General features: G+C 41.1%; 1 protein-coding gene and 1 long non-coding RNA gene across 5 annotated transcripts in view; one reads left to right on the top strand and one right to left on the bottom strand.

Moving 5' to 3' along the window:
* The window catches only part of LOC131134719 (uncharacterized), a 79,363-nt gene extending 73,748 nt beyond the window's left edge, over nt 1–5,615 (top strand). For all 4 annotated transcript variants that reach the window (XR_009131458.1, XR_009131460.1, XR_009131459.1 and 1 more), the window contains one exon: nt 5,529–5,615. This is a non-coding gene — a long non-coding RNA (uncharacterized LOC131134719). The remainder of the gene's footprint in view (nt 1–5,528) is intronic.
* Nucleotides 5,616–13,317: 7,702 nt separating this feature from the next.
* Nucleotides 13,318–21,861, bottom strand: tsr1 (TSR1 ribosome maturation factor). Its single transcript, XM_058080821.1, has 15 exons — nt 21,693–21,861; nt 21,226–21,329; nt 20,914–21,142; nt 19,641–19,775; nt 19,109–19,563; nt 18,785–18,929; nt 18,518–18,705; nt 16,813–17,033; nt 15,446–15,605; nt 15,269–15,379; nt 15,057–15,189; nt 14,233–14,349; nt 13,792–13,932; nt 13,634–13,708; nt 13,318–13,557 (listed from the first exon to the last, which is right to left on the bottom strand). The coding sequence occupies exons 1-15, from the start codon at nt 21,817–21,819 to the stop codon at nt 13,379–13,381; spliced, it is 2,520 nt and encodes an 839-aa protein (XP_057936804.1). The 5' UTR covers nt 21,820–21,861; the 3' UTR covers nt 13,318–13,378.
* Nucleotides 21,862–23,917: the final 2,056 nt, after the last annotated feature.

The following is a 23,917-nucleotide window of genomic DNA, read 5'->3' as shown; positions in this document are numbered from 1 at the left end:
TAGTCAAGAGCAAATATAAGGCAAGCTTTAACTTAATGCATGAATAACTGATCTCTTACATCCAATTACCATTAAAATCTAGTTACAGCCCGGTATGTTCAGACAATTAATTACATATTTTTTATGTTATGATATATTATATCATCTATGTGTGATTTTTTTTATTAAGACAACCTATCCATGATTAATATCCAAAGGCTGCAATGTCAAAATGATGGTTGATTTGTGAGTTGAGTAAACTGGCAGAGTTAAAAGCAAGTTAAAAACATGTTTTTAGGTCGTTGTCTTATCATATGCATTCATAATGATGAAATAACAACATGCCCGAAAAGCTTTCATGGAGACCTATAATTTGAGATATGACTCAATGTGGTTTGTTGTTACTTGTGAACTTTGACCTTTAGTGATTGTCATCTACCTAAAAAAAAACAATCAGCTGATTGGCCAGCTACATGCTAGAATTCAATTAGATGACACTTTATCTTTGACCTTGACCTTATGATCCGTGAAAACATCTTAATCTACTAAAAAAAAAATTAAATCCAAATTTCATTATTTAATACATTTATTTATTTTTGGTGTCTCCACTAAGTAACATTTAAAACCTCCCTTGATAGTATTCTAATACAATCCAGCCTCATTTATGTTTTTCTGTTTGTTTGTTTGCTGTATTTACTGTTTGATGTGAAAAATATGAACAAAAATATGATATGAACAAAAATATTAATAATTTACCCTTGTAATATTTTAATCCAGTTGAATTTATGTCTTCAACTGATTATTTTGTGTGACTTTAAAACCAAAAAAACAACTTTGAAAACCAAAATGAATATTTAAAATATCACTTTCACTGAGAATATTTTCATCTGCAGAAAAACGTAATAATGAATTAAAATAAAGTTTAATTTTAGTGTAAAAAAAAATAGCAAAATGAAATAGTTACAAAAATATTCAAGCTTCAAGATCTTGTTTCATCCACAAGTGCTTATTCATTTTATGCATTCCCACTTTGTAAATTATAATTGAGTTTATATATGCTTTTAAACATGTTTTTAGGTCGTTGTCTTATCACATGCGTCCATAATGATGAAATAACGACATCCCCGAAAAGCTTTCATGGAGACCTATAATTTGAGATATGACTCAATGTGGTTTGTTTTTACTTGTGAACTTTGACCTTTAGTGATTGCCATCTACCTAAAAAAAAACAATCAGCTGTGTGGCCAGCTACATGCTAGAATTCAATTAGATGACACTTTTTTCTTTGACCTTGACCTTATGACCTGCAAAAACATCTTAATCCATTAAAGCCACTGTATACATGACTAGCAGTAAAAGAATGAAGAACATTTCTGCATAAAAGGCACCAACCTGCCATGGGTTGTTTGTTTTTAACGTTGCCATCCAAGCCTAGACTTTGTGTCCTCTCAATTTACCGCTCGATCTACGTTCCTACCCCCACCTATCATCATGAACTTTGGGTAGTGACTGAAAAAAGGAGCGACCAAAATGAGTTTTCTCCTTAGGGTGGCTGAGCTGTCCCTTCGAGATAATTTGAGAAGCACTGTCATCCTGGAGAGACTCATGGAGACGCATTGAGAGGAGTAATTATGTGACCGCGGGAGGCCCGGCCACAAGCCCCTTTTATGCTGCCTCTTGAAGTCGGGAATTTTGCACCCTTTTCTGTGTCTGTGTGAAAAGCTCCAACATCTATCATAGATGTAACAGGTGAAGGAATGGTTTGTGTGAAAAGCACAAATTCATTCATTCATTTTCTGGAGTGCTGGAGCCTATCCCAGCTGTCTTTGGGCGAGAGGCGGGGTACACCCTGGAATGGTCGCCAGCCAATCACAGGGCACATATAGACAAACAACCATTCACACTCACATTCATACCTATGGACAATTTGGAGTCGCCAATTAACCTAGCATGTTCTTGGAATGTGGGAGGAAACCGGAGAACCCAGAGAACTCACACGGGCTATTTTGTTCATTTAATTTGCAGCAATAAATTTTACTATTTACTTTGATTATTAAGAAACATACCATAGGAGACAATATATTTGCAATATATTAAAGTTTATTTAAACTACTGATGATTACTGTTATAATATGATTTAAAGTTCTAGTTTGCATAATAGGGGACATTTAAAGGAATAGCTAACTGTGTACTTGTTTGTAGGGAAAAAAAGGGAAAATAAGTGTACAGCAAGGTCAAAGGTCAGCTCTACTAGCCAAAACAAAATTGTGTTTTGACCTTGACAAAGGAGAACCATCCATCCATTTTCTACCGCTTATCCTCACAAAGGTCACAGGCATGCTGGAGCCTATCCCAGCTGTCTTCGGGCGAGAGGCGGGGTACACCCTGGACTGGTCGCCAGCCAATCACAGGGCACATATAGACAAACAACCATTCACACTAACATTCATACCTATGGACAATTTGGAGTGGCTAATTAACCTAGCATGTTTTTGGAATGTGGGAGGAAACCGGAGTACCCGGAGAAAACCCACGCATGCACGAGGAGAACATGCAAACTCCACACAGAGATGGCCGAGTCTCCTTGACAGCATATGGATGTATTTTTTTTATACTAGTATATTCTATATATCTTTTAACATACGTTTAACGTATATTTTACACTGTTTACTTGTTTTTATCCAACTCCATTTTTCTGTAAAGTGTCTTTGAGCATTTTGAAAAGCGCTATCCAAATAAAATGTATTATTATTATTTATTATTAATATTATACACTCTGCGATGCCACTGATGTCACCAATTTTGTGGCCTCTCTGTGTGAAAAAACACATTGGTGGCACTATCCCACTCTACTAGGTTATGTATAAAAGACACAAATACCAGTTACAGGTAGGCCTCGGTTTATGATGTTCGGTGTTGTGACATTTGGTGGTCACAAACACGTTCCCATAATTGAATTCAAAATGTAATTTTGTTTGGTAAACACAAGACTCTGTTGAGAACTATTTCCTGCATGCATGGCAGATACAGCGTGTGCCTGAAAGAACAATGTCGCCTCTTATTGTTAACTGTTTGCACTTCAGTATGACTCCAAGTTGCAGTGCGCCAAAAAAAATGAAATATTGTTGAATGTTCATGAATGGTAGCGGGGTCATGGATTCGGTTCACTGTTACAAGGGAACTCCGGGAGGATTACCTTGGAACAATATGATTTATATCATTCTTGTATTTCATCTAGGTAGCACGGCAGTCGAGTGGTTAGCGTGTGGTCGAGTGGTCACAGCTAGGAGACCAGGGTTCAATTCCCCCCTCAGCCCTGTGTGGAGTTTGCATGTTGCACTCCGGTTTCCTCCCACATTCCAAAAACATGCTAGGTTAATTGGCGACTCCAAATTGTCCATAGGTATGAATGTGAGTGTGAATGGTTGTTTGTCTATATGTGCCCTGTGATTGGCTGGTGACCAGTCCAGGGTGTACCCCGCCTCTCGGCCGAAGACAGCTGGGATAGGCTCCAGCACCCCCCACGACCCTCGTGAGGAAAAGCAGTAGAAAATGAATGAATGTATTTCATCTTTTTATTACTGTATAGTATATGTTCTGCTTATAGTGTGATTGACCTAATTTAGGTATAATATTGGTATAAGTTCCATCACATTTTAGCAACACAACTCATTAATAACCACCTGATATGGCAGTTTTGTTGTGTAGAAGAAGCTTGCAGATGCAAGAAATAAACTACAATTTCGGAGATTACAATTTTTCCAGTATGGAGGTGTTGAGTCAAGAATGAAATGGTGCTTTTATTTTTTTTTTTTGCTCACATATGATGTGGAAAAAAGTCAGTGTATAATTGCACGTGTGCCTCTGAGCCCAGCTGTTGTCTTTACAGACTTTATCAGACTTATCAATCAGCCTCCCGAGGCCTGCTCTGGACTTTCAACTTCAGCTTGTCAAAACACAAATCCAGCAAGCTGTAAGTCTGGTGCTAATAAAGCCCAAACATTGAACTTTTTATGAACTGCTTTTTTTTTCCAAAAACAAAAACCACCAAATTGCTGGTTGTGAGCAATAATTGGGTTAGAACTGTGCAGGAAGTGTGCGTCCCTTATAGCGACGTTGTCTCTCTCACCCCCACACCCCCACCAGAAGTGGAGACAAGGCAGACCAAAGCATGCACACCCTAAATTACACAACATTCCTACAAGTGTCTAAGGCACACATGATGTGACATAGTGTATATCTTGCACGAGATGATCAAGTGGAGACACCTTTCCATTGCAGACGTCTGGGAGCAGATACACAGCAGGCCTTGTTTCAATTTCAATTTCCAGTCATCTTATACGAGTTAGTGTTGCTGCGCTCGCATGCATGCGGCACAGACACACACGGCAAGGCTTGACATGACGCAGGACGGTCCACATGTAAACTTGAACACATTAAAGCAGACATCGTCGGCCATTAAAAGAAAAGGTATCAATCTCGTGTCTTTTTCTCACACTATGCGAACACATACACTATACTTGCATGATTGATAATATTCAAGCATTAATACTATTCATTATTAAAGGGCAGAATTATGACAAATTAATAATTACTTTAATAATAATAATAATTACTCAAACAGCTAAAATAATGCATAAGGCTAAAAATAACCAATTACCTAAAAATGTCATCCAATACTTCTCTACAAGAGAGGAGAAATATGATCTCAGGGAAGAACTACATTTGAAACACTTATATGCTAGGACTACGTTAAAAAGCCATAGCATTTCAGTATGTGGAATCAAACTATGGAATGGATTGAGTAAGAAACTCAAACAATGCACAACGATGAGCCAATTCAAGAAACAATACAAGCAGTTGATGTTTGCTAAATACAAGGATGAAGAGTCTTGAACCAGTCATGATGTGCTATATATATCACTATATTGACACTTACTATGGTACCCGTTATGTCATTGTATGGTCATATCACCTCGTACTTCGGTACATGACAAGATATTTAAAAAAAACAAACCTTAAACTATTGGGAAAGCAGGTAGTGAACAAATGTAACAGTTACTGATGGTACCCATTATGCCATTGTATGGTCATATCACTTTGTACTTCAGTATGTGACAAAATTAAAAATTAAAAATTAAAAAAAACTATTAGGAAAGCAGGTAGTGAACAAATGTAACAGTTACTGATTGTAAAAGTACCAGATGGAGGGGTAGGATTTAATAAGCTTTGCTTCTTCCTACTCCTTTTGGACATGTGGAACTGTGAACTGATTATGTGATGCATTCAATTGTAATCTGATGCATGTTCAAATGAAATAAAACCATTACCATTACCATTACTTTGTGGGATCATAACTAAAGGATTAATTTGTTTACCAAATTGTAAGAGAATATTTCAATTACTCCCATTTAGAAAAAAAATACCTTAAAAATATTGAAAAAGCAAAATAATATTTAGGAACAAAGTAAAGAGCAATTCATTCACTTTGACACATGTGAAGTAAACTAAGCAGGTTTGAAAATAATATTTTTCTTCTTTTTTTTTAGCTTCCACGACACCTCTAAAGCCTTCTACACTTTGAAAGCCACTGTTCTACAACTTGAACAAAGTCTGCTAAGAAGAATGGAAACGACTGTAAGTGTCCCAATACATTTGCTCACATACCTCCATCTGCTTGCCATGACCTCCTCACCGTCACACCAGACACACACCTCCTATCCAAAATAATTCAACAGTATGCCTTCAGCGTTTGCACACTGACATGCCTTAGTTCATCCTAATGAGCACTTTTGAGTTTAGTTTTTTTTTTTTTTTTTTAGGGCATGTCATTTGATTCAAGCCGTCGTGAGAGTGAGTGAGTGTTTGCTTGCTATTCTCGTTTGAACATCTGCTGGCGATGAAGCATCATGGTGCCATGATTAGAAGCAGAGAAGAAGGGTTCTCGATGCTGGCTCTTTTTCACAAAGGCTAGTTTGGCATGTTTACCATTGCAGCTCTATCCACCTAATTTAATCACCTTTTTTACATCGTCGATTTATAGTTTAATAGTTGGACCGATTCGAGTCGTTGCATTTTGGTGAGGATCTGGATTAAGCTGCAAATTACCGGTATTCACCCAAATATAATACAGTATTTTTTCTGGAAAAAACAGCCTGAAAAGGGGGTCCATCGACTTAGTCATGCAAATCAATGACATTCACTTTGAGCGGGTCAGAGGTCACTCACACACCACCATTAGTGAATTATACTACATCCACATACATCCAAATACTTAGTACATAATAGGGATCTATTATGTTCATTTTTCGACCCTTTGTATTGAATTATGGTCTCCTATAGAGCAGCTACATACAATAACCCCTTTTTCGACTTTGCAGAATGGTCTGTTTTAATTCATTCCACCCACGGCCCGCCTCCGGGCATGCCCACTCCGCTGTGATTGGTCACACGCCCAAAGTGTCCGCCCCTCTGTGACATCACAAGGTGTCCCAAGGAGTCCCTTGGAGTCCCTGGGAGTCCCTGGGAGTCCCTAGGTGTCCCTAGGTGTCCCTTGGAGTCCCTTGGAGTCCCTTGGAGTCCCTAGGTGTCACTAGGAGTCCCTATGAGTCCCTATGAGTCCCTTGGAGTCCCTAGGTGTCCCTAAGTGTCCCTAAGTGTCCCTAGAAGTCCCTTGGAGTCCCTAGGTGTCACTAGGAGTCCCTATGAGTCCCTTGGAGTCCCTAGGTGTCCCTAAGTGTCCCTAGAAGTCCCTTGGAGTCCCTAGGTGTCCCTATGAGTCCCTTGGAATCCCTAGGAGTCCCTAGGAGTCCCTTGGAGTCCCTAGGTGTCTCTAGGTGTCCCCAGGAGTCCTTTGGAGTTCCTAGGTGTCCTTAGGTGTCCTTAGGAGTCCCTTGGAATCCCTAGGAGTCCCTAGGAGTCCCTAGGAGTCCCTTGTAGTCCCTTGTAGTCCCTAAGTGTCCCCAGGTGTCCCCTGGAGTCCCTAGGTGTCCTTAGGAGTCCCTTGGAATCCCTAGGTGTCCCTAGGTGTCCCTAGGAGTCCCTAGGTGTCCCTAGGTGTCCCTTGGAGTCCCTAGGTGTCCCTAGGTGTCCCTAGGTGTCCCTAGGAGTCCCTTGGAGTCCCTTGGAGTCCCTAGGTGTCCCTAGGAGTCCCTAGGAGTCCCTAGGAGTCCCTAGGTGTCCCTAGGTGTCCCTAGGAGTCCCTAGGAGTCCCTAGGAGTCCCTAGGAGTCCCTAGGAGTCCCGGTTCTCAGCGATCCTTGAGACTCAGTGCCCAACCAGATGCACTCACACCTGTCTGCTAGCATTCCTTAGCAAGCACTGCACTGGTGGTGCCCTGATCCCTGATCCCGCAGCCAAATCCCCTTTCTCTGACGGTCCTAATTCTTGCTGGGATTTGTTGGGTCTTCTCAGCAACTCAACCATTCTCCTTGAGGTTCTTGATGATGCAAGAAATGGCTGATTGAGCCCCTTTTGTGTCAGGCAATAATGACTGCACATGTTTCCTTGACAAAGAGGGACTTTGAGAAGAATTGCCATTCATCTTATATCACAACATTATGGAATATATGCAAATTGCCATAAAAAAGCTAAGGCCATGACTGTACTGTAGTGATTAGGTTCAACAAGCAAAGTTCAAGAACCCAAGCCTCTTGCCCCTTCTGAAATCCTCAAGACACAAGGAGGGAAGAGCCTTTTGTTTTCTGCGTCCGACCTGCACCCCCCCCCACCCCCCACTCCCACACACATGCACACCCTATCCAGAGCCCGTCCCTCCTTCTCCTTCCCTTCTTCTCCATGGACTAAATCTCTTTTCCGGCTTGATATTGCTGAAAACCATATGCCGTGTGACATCATGAGGGCAGGAAGCAAAGAGAGGGGAATGGTGGAAGCAGAGGTGGGGGGGGGGGGGGGTGCGGAGGACAGGCTTGCCAGGTTTCTGTGAGGTGATGTCAGCAGCAAAGCACTCTGGGAGGCCCGTCGGGGGTGAGTGCAGCGGAGGTTGGAAATTGTATCTCTATTTTTTTCCCCTTCTATTTCATTCCCACCTGGATAATCAGGTCTGTGGAAGGAAAGAGGAGGAGGAGGAGTGGATGAAAGGTGCGCACACCTTGGGGGAGAGCAACTGATGCCAAATAATTAGTGGTTCCTCTGCAGGTCACCTCATGCCAGTTGACTTTATACCCTGCGTCTTTCTCAGACACAAATATCCAAAGAATGTACCGTTCACTTCATCTCATGTGGCTTTTTTTTTAAGTCGCTGGCAGTTTGCAATGTGTTCGCCAGGCTTGTTCACGTCACCGCTTGTTCTCCGAGTGAACTCCTCGCCTTTTGTTGCGCGGTCGTGTTCTCCATACACCCTCATTGGCGAGCCACTCTGTCCTTTATCAGCCCACACAGCCATAGAAATACCCTCACTGATTAACACCAGAGCTGGGGCGACTATGCCAAAGAAGACGAGAAGAAGGGTTGAACTTTTACCTCTGTTTAACACTTTAGGTATTGTTTTGTAGGAGACACGGGTTCGATTCCACCCTTGGGCATCTCTGTGTGGAGTTTGCATGTTGTCCCCGTGCATTTGTGGGTTTTCTCCGGTTTCCTCACACATTCCAAAAACATGCTAGGTTAATTGGCGACTCCAAATTGTCCATAGGTATGAATGTGAGTGTGAATGGTTGTTTGTCTATATGTGCCCTGTGATTGGCTGGCCACCAGTCCAGGGTGTACCCCGCCTCTCGCCCGAAGACAGCTGGGATAGGCTCCAGCACCCCCGCGACCCTCGTGAGGATAAATGAATGAATGAATTCATTTGCAGCTAGCAGTTGCATATGGTGATGAATCGTGATTAATTAACTGATTAGTCTGATCAAAAAGTATAACCATTAGACATCCCTAATTATAATAAAATACGACCATAGAATGAATGAATGAATTCATTTGCAGCTAGCAGTTGAATATGGTGATGAATCATGATTAATTAACTGATTAATCTGATCAAAATGTATAATAATTATTCATTCATTCATTCATTTTCTACCGCTTTTCCTCACGAGGGTCGCGGGGGGAGCTGGAGCCTATCCCAGCTGTCTTCGGGCGTAAGGCGGGGTACACCAGCCAATCACAGGGCACATATAGACAAACAACCATTCACACTCACATTCATACCTATGGACAATTTGGAGTCGCCAATTAACCTAGCATGTTTTTGGAATGTGGGAGGAAACCGGAGTACCCGGAGAAAACCCACGCATGCACGGGGAGAACATGCAAACTCCACACAGAGATGCCCGAGGGTGGGATTGAACCCTGGTCTCCTAGCTGCGCGCTAACCCCTAGACCACCGTGCCGCCCGTATAATAATTAGACATTCCTAATTATTATGAATACAACAATAGACAGAGCATGGTTGCACGCGATACCGTGGGTACTTCGGGTACAAGAAGCATGTAGTTATGGGTAGGACGGCACATTAAAAGTAAATAGAAGTTATCAGATCCCACGCTGTTCCGCAGCCGGACTTGTCATTTGCAGGGATGTTTGGGCTTGGTTGCGCATGCATGAACCTAAAGTGCTGCCCCCCCCACACAGACATATACAGTACGTATCACCCGCTGCACTGTAAGTCATGTGTGTATTTGAGGCCTGTGCTCTTGTTCCTCTCGGAGTCTTTATGGTTTGTGTGCTGTGGTGCGCTGACCTCGCTCTCACCCCGGTGCCACCCAGCCGGTGCATGATTTAGGCGCTCATGGCCCCTGCCAAAACCTCATAGCGCCACATCTGCAATCCATAAACGCCAGCCACTCTTTGCTCTCCCATACTCGCCCACACTGCCTCTGACACTCTCTTTCACCCTCTTTTTTTAATTTTAATTTGCACATTTTTTTACACACCTCCCCCTCCGTTTATTTTCCTTCCACCCACAAGTTCTCTTTTTTTATTTATTATAGCTGGCCCTTCCCTTATCTCTCCTGCCCTTCTTCCGCTTCTTCATCCACGTCCAACGGAAAAATCTCTCTTCCAAGTGTGGTGGCAGTGAAATGGGAACCACAAGACATTCTTGGTCCAAAGAAGCACTAAGTCACAAATATTCATGTCTCCTGACTGTGTGTCCCCCATGCGCCAACTGTTCAGTCACGGGTTGGATTCTGCGCTATACCACGTTGCAGTTGGTCCCCGAGAGTGAGATTCATAATTCATGGGGTGGGGGGGGGGGATGTAGCATGCATGGGCATCCAAAGTCAGTACAGTATATGTTCCTCCATTTGGGGAATATTGAATTGCACCTTCCCTCACCGTGAACCGAATATACAACACTCCTCTGCTGTGTGGTCAATACATCATCGTTATCACTTCATTCATGCCAAGGAAATGAAGCAGGAAATAAATAAAGTGAGTGTTGGCACAAAGTTTGCCCCCCCTAAAAAGAAAACGTATCACTCTTTCCTGACTATCATTATTATAAATAATAGAAAAAGGCATAAAGTGGACTTATCGGCTTCATAGTGGAACCCGCCAAAGGTTATACAGCCTGGGGTTCAACCAAAATGTTCTGGAAAATGAAGCCTCAAAAAACTTGCACTTTAAGTCATTGTCATGTATTACGCTGGGTGATGATGATGGGTGTTTTGCTTTTTATCTGGCTTTTTTTCGGAACAATAGAACTGGAACATAGGAAAATGTCAATACCGGTCAATACAATATGAGCAACGTAAGTCATGCAATATAAAAACATGCACAAACTATTTGTACCAAGCGGATGCTAACTTAATAAATTACCATCTAGCTGGAAGCATAATGGCAAGCATGAGAATGATGAATATGCACATTTCTCCTGCACTGAAATGCAGTGTTATGCAAAAATGGTAATGGTTTTATTTCATTTGAACATGCATCAGATTACAATTGAATGCATCACATAATCAGTTCACAGTTCCACATGTCCAAAAGGAGTAGGAAGAAGCAAAGCTTATTAAATCCTACCCCTCCATCTGGTACTTTTACAATCAGTAACTGTTACATTTGTTCACTTCCTGCTTTCCTAATATAGTTTAAGTTTTTGGGTTTTTTTTTTATTATTTTATTTTGTCACGTACCAAAGTACAAGGTGATATGACCATCCAATGACATAATGTGTACCATAGTAAGTGTCAATATAGTGATATATATAGCACATCATGACTGGTTCAAGACTCTTCATCCTTGTATTTAGCAAACATCAACTGCTTGTATTGTTTCTTGAATTGGCTCATCGTTGTGCATTGTTTGAGTTCCTTACTCAATCCATTCCATAGTTTGATTCCACATACTGAAATGCTATGGCTTTTTAACGTAGTCCTAGCATATAAGTGTTTCAAATGTAGTTCTTCCCTGAGATCATATTTCTCCTCTCTTGTAGAGAAGTATTGGATGACATTTTTAGGTAATTGGTTGTTTTTAGCCTTATGCATTATTTTACCTGTTTGAAGATAACTATAACTATATCAGCAAATTTAAGTATTTGTGATTTTAGAAATAAGGAGTTAGTATGTTCTCTGTATGCGGCATTATGAATTATCCTTACTGACCTTTTTTGCAGTACATTTAGCGAGTGAAGATTGCTTTTATAGTTATTACCCCATATTTCCACACAATAAGTAAGATATGGTAGAACCAGAGAGCAATAAAGAGTGTGGAGTGATTTCTGATTGAGAACAAATTTTGCTTTGTTCAATACTGAAATCAAATAACAAACTTTCACAATAAAATACTAGAACAACAAGGTCTACCAACAGTAGTGCGAGTGGTCAGCATTCTGTAGTTTTATCTACCTCTGCATGCGCTTTAAAATGTTTGGTTGTGCTACATTGTCGCATATGCGTGTACTGTTGTTTACAATTAACTCATCAACGGCATACCTGTAAATGCTGGCTGAGCAGTTTGCTTCTTGCCATTATTCCAACATTGGTTGTGTTGCTGTGTTAGACTTGTTAATCAATAACTACGCCGTCAATAAAAAAAAACAAAAATTTCCTTCCCGCTTTATATATTGAGTTATCAAAATTTGGAAATAGCAGCCTCTCTCCAGTTAACATATGGATGCACAATACAGCTACAATGAGAGGATATACAATATTTATTTCTCTTAAAACTAACAATGTTGTGTGTACATTACAATTACTCAAATGCTGTGTTACTTTTGAATTGCAGCAAAACACCACAAAGTGATGGAATCCCTCAGCAAACACCTTCCTGTTCCTTCTCAACTGAGTGTTTTCATAGGGGGTGAGTAATTTTACTTTATTTTAGTCTTATTGTATTGTGGTTAACTGCTTATTATACTTGTAAAATGTAAAATCCAGCCTAAAATATCGCCTTTGGAGTAAATGCATGTTTTATGATGGCAAGAGTCCATTTGACATTATTCCCCAATTTGGACGCCAACCAATATCACGGAACGGATTGTGTTCAACTTTGTCTTTTGCTGTCATGATTGCTTAGACGTCTTGGCATGCATTCTGGACACAGCCCCCCCCCCCCCCCCCGGGATGTATCATGTTTCTGCAAGCATGCAAAAGGGGTTTGCGATTTGTGATAAATACTGCAATTCATAAATCAGCATTTCCCCATTTGCAAAAAGAAAAAAAAACTATGGATCATTTTTGGTAGTCAGTCTGACAGCAACAAAGAGGTTATGAACTGTGCGGTGAAGAGGCGGGGGCTCAAGGTCAAACAAGGGCCCAACAACACCCACGACTTTTAGATATCAATTTTTTTTTTGCCATACTTTTACATAAGAGGCTACAGGGTTTATGGATGTGTGTGTAGAGTAGCATTGTTTCCAGAGCTGCTCTGCGTGGGTCTAATGGGGATGCCAGGTTTCTTCGCAGGGCTCTGATTGGTTACAAAGGAAGACCTTTTTCCCCTTGCATACTTTGCCTATTGTTTCATACAGTATCCAATTTCTGAAAGGACAAGTGATTAATTATGCCTTGCAAACCACCAAAGTGAATTTGCAACAAAAGATTAACGACTGTTTATTGAAATTACTGTTAATTTTGATTGTCTTGTATTTGTTTTAAGTTTTACTACTGTCCATTGTGTTTACATACATGTTTATACTGGATTCCATCCTGTCATGTTTGGTGACTATTTGAAATGAGTGTGCATATGTATAAATATGTATACACACATACACAGTATATATTACATACAAATATGCAAAAAACTGCAACCATAAGTACCTCGAAATTGCACTCATTATCTAGCTGGTAAAATAAATGATTTACACATTGCTGCCATCTAGTGGCCAAAACTGCAATAGCAATATAAACGCAAATGAAGTACATTTTCTAACATAATCAACCATGTTTAGAGTTGTATTTGTTTTATTCCATACAAATGATATGTTATATCATCCACTACTAATCCATGTCCAAGTCATGCACGTCTACCGTAGTTTCTCTTTTAAACCACGGCAAAGGCAAGGGCACGTAGGGGTCATAAGTCCAGCGTGGATAAACTCTCTTGTACAAGTTCATCAGAACAGTGTCTTGGGAGCGTAGCTGATTGTCAAATACACACTTCATGTGACCATGAGTTCCTGAAAAAAATATATATATATTTAAAACAGAATTTATATATTATTTGTAGGTTTGTTCGATTTAACTTTTCCTCACCTAAACCCTCTTTGATGTGGCCTCTCCGCCCCCACTTTGTCCGCAGCTCCACTGGCTTAAACCACATGATATCATCTGTACCATACAGGAAAAATAAGGTCACGTCAATTATAGTAAAAGAGTAGACGTGTTGAAGGGTGTTATGAAATAATACTCACCCCTGTTAAAGAACATGTAACGGACAACAGCAGAGCGACGGTTAATTTTGAACGGGTGTCCACTCAGCACAATCCTCTTAAGCATAATGCGCCGAGGGTCACAACTGAGAAGACTTCCTGTAGCCACCAGGTCTTGGACGCCTGAAGGCAAACAATAACACAAATAGAAACGGCCATAGTGATAGTAATACTAATCACCAGGAGCTATTCTGGCAACAGTAAAACAATCATACATGATACTGGATGGTAATAGTCGTAATTATGATATTACATCTGATGTTTTGGCATCCTTGAACACTAGAATACAACGTTGTAACAACATTTATAGGTCAGAAAAGTGGAAAAAGCATAATAGGTCCCCTTAAATCATCCTTTGTTCCCGATGCTCCTTTGTAGCTCATTAAACTAATTTAAGTGACAAACTTAACTGAACATTTCTACCATCATTTCTTTGTTTGAAGAGCAGGACTCCTGTTGGGGGGAAGGTGATAGGAGCGTACACCGACACCACAGTGGGGGCATCTGGCGCGAGGAAGCGCTCCATCTTGTGCTTGTCAGCTGGGGAAGAGAACCAAAAACTCAAACGTCTTTTCAAAATAATGAAAACAGCACTTGGGCAGAAATGCAACAATTGAAATACAGGTAAGGCTGCACGGAGGTCGAGTGGTTAGCACACAGACCTCACAGCTAAGAGACCCGAGTTCAATCCCACCCTCGGCCATCTATGTGTGGAGTTTGCATGTTCTCCCCGTGCATGCGCGGGTTTTCTCCGGGTACTCCGGTTTTACTCCCACATTCCAAAACCATGCTAGGTTAATTGGCGACTCCAAATTGGTCGAGTGGTTAGCGCACAGACCTCACAGCTAGAAGACCCAAGTTCAATTCCACTCTCTGTCATCTCTGAGTGGAGTTTGCATGTTCTCCCCGTGCATGCACGGGTTTTCTCCGGGTACTCCGGTTTTACTCCCACATTCCAAAAACATGCCAGGTTAAATTGGCGACTCCAAATTGTCCATAGGTATGAATGTGAGTGTGAATGGTTGTTTGTTTATATGTGCCCTGTGATCGGCTGGCGACCAGTCCAGGGTGTACCCTGCCTCTCGCCCAAAGACACCCCCGCGACCCTCGTGAGGATACGCGGTAGAAAATGAATTAATGAATGAAATACAGGTATTGAATCGGAATTAGATATAAACACATATAGCTCTGCCCTGTAAATCCCGCCTAAGTGGGAGGATGAGGCAGAGCTTCATCCTCCGTCTCACCTGAGGTGTGTTGAGAGAAAATGGGAGAGGCCCTAAATCTCCGGAAACCACAGTGGAACACCAGCTCTTCTTTGGATTTAATGGGCTCTGTGTTGCTGGGGTGTCTTTTCACCAAAAGGTTCATTACGGACATCTGAGTAAAAAAAAAAAAAAAGACAAAAAGTTGACTCATCCGGATAAAGATTATTGTGAAGTCACTCAAAGTCAGTCACCTTCTGTTCATGGGGGAGGAGGGAGACCAAAACTAGCGGTTTGCCTGCCTGTACGCTCTCCATCACAGAATATGGCACATCGATGACATGCAGTGTGACGTACCAGCCCACCTGCAACAGAAGAGTTAAGTACAAACCAAAGATCGTAGAGCTTGATGGAAAACGTGCTTATTTTACCGTAGCGCCCTCCTCTTCTTGGGCAGCCTCCGCAAGTATGCGACGGCGGGTGCGGTCAAAGCTCTGGAACTGGAAGATACGTGAATAGTTGTGAGGCAGGTTCTCCATCGGATCCCAGGGGGAAGATCTGAAGCTTTTCAGGCCCCTGTAGCGCTGGAATCTGCGAGTACGGGACAAAGATACAAGAGGTCAAAGCCATGAACAGAAACGTGTCCATTTGTATTAGAGCTTTGCAAAAGCCACATTCGAGTGACTTTTCAATTTCATAGGTATTTGTAATGGTAATAGTAATGGTTTTATTTCATTTGAACATGCATCAGATTACAATTGAATGCATCACATAATCAGTTCACAGTTCCACATGTCCAAAAGGAGTAGGAAGAAGCAAAGCTTATTAAATCCTACCCCTCCATCTGGTACTTTTACAATCAGTAACTGTTACATTTGTTCACTTCCTGCTTTCCTAATATTGTTTTTTTTTTTTTATCACGTACCGAAGTACAAGGTGATATGACCATACAATGACATAATGGGTACCATAGTAAGTGTCAATATAGTGATATATATAGCACATCATGACTGGTTCAAGACTCTTCATCCTTGTATTTAGCAAACATCAACTGCTTGTATTGTTTCTTGAATTGGCTCATCGTTGTGCATTGTTTGAGTTCCTTACTCAATCCATTCCATAGTTTGATTCCACATACTGAAATGCTATGGCTTTTTAACGTAGTCCTAGCATATAAGTGTTTCAAATGTAGTTCTTCCCTGAGATCATATTTCTCCTCTCTTGTAGAGAAGTATTGGATGACATTTTTAGGTAATTGGTTATTGTTAGGCTTATGCTTTATTTTAGCTGTTTAAAAATTAACTATATCAGCAAGTTTAAGTATTTGTGATTCTAGAGTTAGTATGTTCTCTGTAGGCGGCATTATGAATTATCCTTACTGACCTTTTTTGCGGTATACATTTAGCGAGTGAAGATTGCTTTTGTAGTTATTACCCCATATTTCCACACAATAAGTAAGATATGGTAGAATCAGAGAGCAATCCAGTATTGGATGACATTTTTAGGTAATTGGTTATTTTTAGCCTTATGCATTATTTTAGCTCCTCTATTGTAGAGAAGTATTGGATGACATTTTTAGGTAATTGGTTATTTTTAGCCTTATGCATTATTTTAGCTCCTCTATTGTAGAGAAGTATTGGATGACATTTTTAGGTAATTGGTTATTTTTAGCTATTTGAAGATTAACTATATCAGCAAGTTGAAGTATTTGTGATTTTAGAAATAAGAAGTGATACCATTTTTAAGAAACCTGACAATATCATCATATACTGATACTAGGGAACAGCGTTGAACCAACCTGATTCTGGCAGCTGTGTCGAGGGGCGTGTCCACCTCGTCTGGAAACAGCTCATTGGCTCGGGCCTCACGATAGCGTTGAAGACCTTCTTCTTCCGCCGCCTCATCCATGTGCTCATCATAACGGCCGTCAGCTCCAGCACGCTCTGTTGAGCACACTTCTTCCTCCTCCTCCTCCTCTTCATCATCATCCTCTTCTGATGCAATGTCTGAACCGGCATCCTGAGTGAGTAGGACATAAGATACTTAATGTTTGGGATGCATGCAAATCACAAACCAGCTGGTGAGCATGAGTCACAGCTACAAATATTATCATAAGAATTTCACTGGGGGTGCACCAATTCACAATTTTTCGGCTTTAATATGCAACCACGCCAAAAGAATATCAGCAAAGGTAGCTAGAAGAGACACACACTCACACAGTGAGTGCATGTGTGGAAACCAGTACTACATTAGCTGATACTCTCTTGGCTACTTGAGGTACATTTGGTGACAACATTAAAGCGAGTGGTTAGCGCGCAGGCCACACAGCTAGGAGACCCGAGTTCAATTCCACCCTCGGCCATCTCTGTGTGGAGTTTGTATGTTCTCCTCATGCATGCGTGGGTTTTCTCCGGGTATTCCGGTTTCCTCCCACATTCCAAAAACATGCTAGGTTAATTAGCGACTCCAAATTGTCCATAGGTATGAATGTGAGTGTGAATGGTTGTTTGTCTATATGTGCCCTGTGATTGGCTGGCCACCAGTCCAGGGTGTACCCCGCCTCTCGCCCAAAGACAGATGGGATAGGCTCCCATGTGAGGATAAGCACAATGATGTGTATGTTAAATATCAGTGCAGTTCAATTTCACTGTTACCAAAACATAGTATCCATACTATGAATACCTCTCAGAGTGTCAATCTAAATGAAGCAATATTATCTTTGTAAAGTTAGAATTTGTGATCCAGCACACTGGATCTGGCTGGATCTGAATTTTTCCCAACATTCCCGCTGCAAAAAAGCAATCCCTAGCATTTGAAGTACCCTATTGTTACTCTGGCATATTCCTGTGTGTGAACATCAAAGAAGTGCAAGTGATTTTTTTCCTTGAATCCTTTTCAAGCAGAGCTGGAAATAAATCATTTCAGCAACCTCTCCCCTCTTCTTCTTCTTCCTCCTCCTGTCCAGACAGGAAGTTGTGTTTGCAGAGCAGGAAGACGGGAGGCTTCTCTCGGGACCACTGCTTCAAACGCCATTGTTGTGACCAGTAGCCTGGTATTACAGTATTACAGGCCCAGAGACAGACAACAAACAAACCAACAGCATCGCACCATCCCAAGGTGCACAAAGCGGTGGGTCACGTATGCACACCGACATGTCGCTCCAAAAATATCCTACGATGTCTGTGATGCTGACGAAAACGAGAGATGCGTAGTTGTCGGTCATAAAGAGAGGAAAACATGAAGGTACTGAAACTGAGAGGTGTGTTGGATTAGGGAAATGACGGGTCTAGGTGGTGTTTGTCGTTGTTGTGTTATCTCATGTATTTCAACTTTAACAATATAACATGTCCAATTCTGTTGTGTCAGCTTAAAAAAAAACCTTGTGGTGAAGGACTTTTATTACTTTTCATAGCCCAAATGTTCTGACCCGCTACATCATTTAATAGAACTCTAAAGTATTAAACATACACAAACTGTAAATATGTTCTAAATAATATGCGTACCTCCATGTCATTGTCGTTTCCATCAGGGGCATCATCCATCATGTCATCGTCGTCATCATCATCATCATCATCTTCACTGCTTTCTTCATCCAGTGCACCATTTTCATCACCTTCATCAACAATCCATGCAGCCTGGTAGTCGGACGTTCCTTTCGGGACTTTCATCAGACGTTTGCTCTTTCTGGCTTCTAAACAACAGACATTAGATGCTCAGGTAAAAAAATAAAAATACAATTTAAAGTTCCCACTGTATGCTTAAAAATGCACCTTCGGCCTCCTGCAGCTCCGATTCTGTAGGCCATGTTTGCTCTCCATCCATGGGATCCACCTCCGCTTCAGTCTGCAGGCTCTCCCTGCAGGATGGGTCTGCTTTCATTAGAATCCGCACTGGTGCCTCCGTTTCATCCCCATCCTAAGGGAGACAGACACACATGTGGGTAAACCCTTTTTTTTTTTATATATATATGAGGAGTGTGGTCCTGGACCTGCTCTAGAAAGCGTCATAACATCTTCTGTAATTAATTGATGCTCTAGAAATAAAATGGACTTAACCTGCATGGCTACCTATCAATGAATTAAATTAAATCCTACCTGCATATCAATCTCTCCACCTTTGCCAGGCTTCGCTGGTCTAGGCGCAGTTGTGTTCAAGGGCAGCGGGTCCTTTGGTGCATCGATCTGACTCAGCTGAAAGTCTCCGTGTCCACTAATGTGCACCAGTCTGTCCACTCGAAGAGGCTGCCCGCGGACATATCCGGAGACGCAGAGGGTGCCAAGGCCAGTGCGTCCACCCGACATGCCCTCGTCAGTGGTGTTTGGGGTAAAAGTGACACACTGAGCTACAAGATGGGAACGTCTGGAGCGGAACCCTAACTTTCTTTGCTTTTGAGTGCCCAAATGTCTGAGCAGCAGGGTGGCATCCTGTTCTGTGTCCAGAGAAAAGAGACGGGCCTCTGGGAAACGGAGCTCTGTGATCTTGGACAGCGCCCTCCGGGACTCGACTTTCTTCTTTACAGGAAGATCAGACACACCCTGACATACAAGAGCTACAAGGGCGTCATTTTTAACACGTCAACACGAAAAAATAATACTGTATATTACACACTGTAAGAGTTACACTTACCATGGCTGGGGAGGCCCTGAGCAAAAAGACAGGAGAGACAATAATCTCCGTAGCTGTCCCATCCTTCAGCAGAATCCAGCACAAATACGAGGCTATCTGCCATCTTTGCTAAATCCAGCAGAGAGTGGATGTCATCTGTGCAAAAATCACACACAAAATTCAATACAATGCACAATGTGATTCATTCAACTCTCACATTGATTGGCAGTAAGATGAACAACAACTTAAAACAATAATAATCAATAATAGTCACCTTGATTCTGATTCAAGTCCCTCGCTAAATTGCGGTTTTTCAAAAATGAATTAATGATCATTGTTTTGTGGTTGCGGCACGGCGGTCGAGTGGTTAGCGCGCAGACCTCACAGTAAGGAGACGAGGGTTCAATTCCACCCTCGGCCATCTCTGTGTGGAGTTTGCATGTTCTCCCCGTGCATGTGTGGGTTCTCTCCGGGTACTCCGGTTTCCTCCCACATTCCAAAAACATGCTAGGTTAATTGGCGACTCCAAATTGTCCATAGGTATGAATGTGAGTGTGAATGGTTGTTTGTCTATATGTGCCCTGTGATTGGCTGGCCACCAGTCTCGCCCGAAGACAGCTGGGATAGGCTCCAGCACCCCCGCGACCCTTTGTGAGGAAAAAGCGGTAGAAAATGAATGAATTTTTTGTGGTAGACTATGGCCTTTTAGTCAAAAAGTATTGAAATCATATGTAGTACTGTGGTCACTAGGCAGTCAGTAATATAGTGATGAGACAATAACTTAGCTTACATTACTTTAACGCTGTATAGTCAGCCATGTCATGTCCAACAAGATAAACGAGTGAAAAAAAAAGTTCTCCGATTCAAACTGAAAGTTGTAAGCTTTGTTCGAAACCTCTTTAAGTTTAGAATAAATCAATTAAACGCAAAGTAGTTAGCTCGGTAGCATGCTATGCTTAAAGCGACGGCCATATCTTGTGTCCCTGCAGTGATCCCCGAGCCTGAATCTTACTTCACAAAAATTCACTTATTACAGTCAGCTGTGAAACCACTTAACCATTGATAAACAAGGGACGCCTGTATCCCCAGATGCCTGGTACTCTCTTCAGTTGAACAAAAACACCCCTGGGAACTATTTGAGCTAGACCAGTAATATTTTATCAACAATGTAATACTTGCAGCACCTCATCAACACTCTGTAATTCCAAATAAACACTGACGCACTTAAATGGACTTCTTGTACAGGTACATACTGTATATGTATAGTTTGTTTTAAAGCAATCTTAATCTTTACCTGTGTCGGCTCTTAGAAAGGTGAACCTTTGTTTAAAACGAGGCACAGCTAGCCCAAAGCTGTCACCGATGCCACTGATACACTGCTCCTGATGTACAACCCCCCCTGCGCCTTCTTGACGCAGCAGTTTGGTAACAGGGCTGACATCAACCCCGGCATGCAGCGACAGCACAGCAACCAGATGAGGAGGACCATCCCTGCTGCCTAAACGACGTTTCTCGGTTAGAACCTAAAACAACAAAGATATGTGAAAAGGTTTAGTGACACCAGCTCACAGAGTATTATTTGCTCTTAATTAATATTTGTAAATACCATGTCTCTTTTATTCCTGCGTAGCTGATTGGCTTTGTTCCTTCTGTCCATCTTCCTTTGCTCTTTTCTTTGCTTTTTGGTGAGGGCAATCACAGATACCCTTCCTGTGAAGACAAACATGCAATCATTCAATGATAACAATGTAGACTGTTTACATTTTTACAATGTCAATTGCCAGGAAGTTAAACTAACCATTGTAAATGATCGATTTCAGGTTTTATTCATTAGTGCAGGTGGAAATAAACTAGTTTGGCAAAATTTTACTATAGCTCACTGCAATGTTATGCAGTTCTAAAACACGGAAAGCTACAATCACAATAACGAAGGTATTGTTAAACAATTTTGACAGCAAGTTCATTTAGTTGTATATTTTCAGTTCTTGATTGGAATGACGGAGAACCACGTGTATTTGGTCCAGCAAACACGCAACACTAGCTTGGAGGTGTTTTTCGGAAGACAACACTTACCTTTATTTTCTCTCTCAAGTTCACCTTTCGTGCGATGCCGCCCATGTTTGTGGCCTTTATTTTTTTGTTTATAAACGCCGGCTCGATGGCCTTGTTGTTTTTCGCCCTGCGCAACCATTTTCACCATGTGGGGCGGGTCAGGCGGTTTACTTCCGCACACGTGCCTGCGTCATGACGCAAGCGCGCCTTTGGACTTCCTGTATAGATGTAGCTTCAAAATAAAACCCGAAGGAGTCACTAAATTCGGATATACAGTACAAATATAAAATATTACAGACACGAGAAACAGGAGGTGACACAATGAAATTCTGCAACATACAATTAGACAAACAATGTGATTATTGCATATTTATTGTGTTGGAATATATTTATATACGGGGAATTTTCATGCCTTCGACTATTGTGTAAGTGAGAATAAACTATCTTGCAATGACTTCAGCCAAAATCGAGCATGACAAACATAAAAAGCATAATTAATATGGAAATCTGATCTATATGTCCTCTAAAAATTGCCTTCTTCGGGGAATAACATCATTCAATGTGACAAAACTGTGTGGAGTAATAGGGCCATATTGGAAAAAAACAGTCTTAAATAAGTCATACATTTAAAAAAAAAATAAAGTCGTAAATATAGTCGTAATATATACAACTTTTTTGTGTGAATTAAAAAGTTTAATATTGCAATATTAAAGTCCCAAATTTAAGGGAGAAAGTACATATACGAGAATATTGGGCATCGTACATGTCAGAGGGAAAATAAAGCATAGCTCTTCAAGAAGGAAGGAAATGTTCCTCTTGGTTCAAACAAGTTTTTATTTATAACATGGCAGCAAAACAGCAGCTTAGCATGAACAGAGTCTAACCCTTCTCAGTTCCACTTTCCTTACCCCGTCCCCTCCACACACCCAAGACCAAAGGTCACGTAGGCCCCTCCTTTTCATCTCAGGCAATGCCTGAAACATAAAGTTATGATTTTTTTTTCTTGTAAATATACAACATATCAACATATCCAACAAAGTGTTGTATAGTGAGTGCCCCTCGGGAAAGCAATATTGTTGGGGCCTAACCTTGAAAAATATGTTTTCTTTATTTTTGTCAAGTTGTTGAGCCTCCCAGGGGAGTCCTGCTTCACACTTTGAAAACTGCTGCATTCCTGTTTCCAGTTGCATTTTTTTCCCTGACTCAAACAACAGGGCAAAATGTACAATACTGTACTGTACTTTAAAAGGGGTGTCCAAACTCTGTCCACTGCGGCCACACTTTAAAAATTTCAAAGGTGTGTGGCGTAGTGATTGGTTGTCTCATGATGCACTTAATAAAGAGTAACAAAAACTGTAATGGGGCAGCACGGCGGTCGAGTGGTTAGCGCGCAGACCTCACAGCTAGGAGACCAGGGTTCAATTCCACCCTCGGTCATCTCTGTGCATGCAGTTTGCATGCTTTCCCTGTGCATGCGTGGGTTTTCTCTGGGTACTCCGGTTTCCTCCCACATTCCAAAAACATGCTAACTCCAAATTGTCCATAGGTATGAATGTGAGTGTGAATGGTTGTTTGTCTATATGTGCCTGGTGATTGGCTGGCGACCAGTCCAGAGTGTAACCCGCCTCTCGCCCCAAGACAGCTGGGATAGGCTCCAGCACCCTTGTGAGGAAAAAGCGGTAGAAAATGAATGAATGAATGAAAAACTGTAATAGTTTTTATAAAATATAAAAAAAATTATTTTAAAGTTTACATTTTTTAAAAATTTACATTTTTTAAATGTTAATGTTTTTTTTAATTTTACATTTTTTTTAAATTTTATTTTTTTATAAAATGTAAAAACTATAGTTTTGTACATTTTATTTTTTGCTGTGTATAGTTTTGTTAATGTTATTCCACTGTCAATAGTTCAAAATTTACAAATAAAACATCCTATCAGTGGGCCTATTTTGGGGGTTAGCATATGTTGATATACAATAATAAAAAAAATTTGCTGCATTTTAGACACCATTGCTTTCAAAAGTAAAAATACACAAAAATGCATATCTACTTTCCATGGTTGCTGACTCGGAAATTATTTTGCAAATGAAACAACACATTATTATTACATTATTTCTAAATCAGGTAGCTGTGTTTTCTCATGGATACATCTTATATAATTATACAACGACATTATTTTTTTTATATGAGTTTTATATGAGTTCATCAAAATAAAATCAAGCATTGGTTGTGAGTGAAAGTGGCGA

Source organism: Doryrhamphus excisus, chromosome 8, assembly GCF_030265055.1.
Source record: "Doryrhamphus excisus isolate RoL2022-K1 chromosome 8, RoL_Dexc_1.0, whole genome shotgun sequence".
NCBI lineage: Eukaryota > Metazoa > Chordata > Actinopteri > Syngnathiformes > Syngnathidae > Doryrhamphus > Doryrhamphus excisus.
The sequence above is the reverse complement of the archived record's forward strand: the minus strand, read 5'-3'. Positions and strand labels throughout refer to the sequence as shown.

What these genes read in the sequence shown, in the direction of transcription:
- tsr1 (XM_058080821.1), bottom strand. Translation starts at nt 21,819, where the DNA reads ATGGTGAAAATGGTTGCGCAGGGCGAAAAACAACAAGGCCATCGAGCC. An exon ending in ACTTGAGAGAGAAAATAAAG is followed by an intron (nt 21,330 to 21,692) that starts GTAAGTGTTGTC and finishes TTGTCTTCACAG; the next exon opens with GAAGGGTATCTGTGATTGCC. An exon ending in TCAGGGCCTCCCCAGCCATG is followed by an intron (nt 19,564 to 19,640) that starts GTAAGTGTAACT and finishes ACGCCCTTGTAG; the next exon opens with CTCTTGTATGTCAGGGTGTG.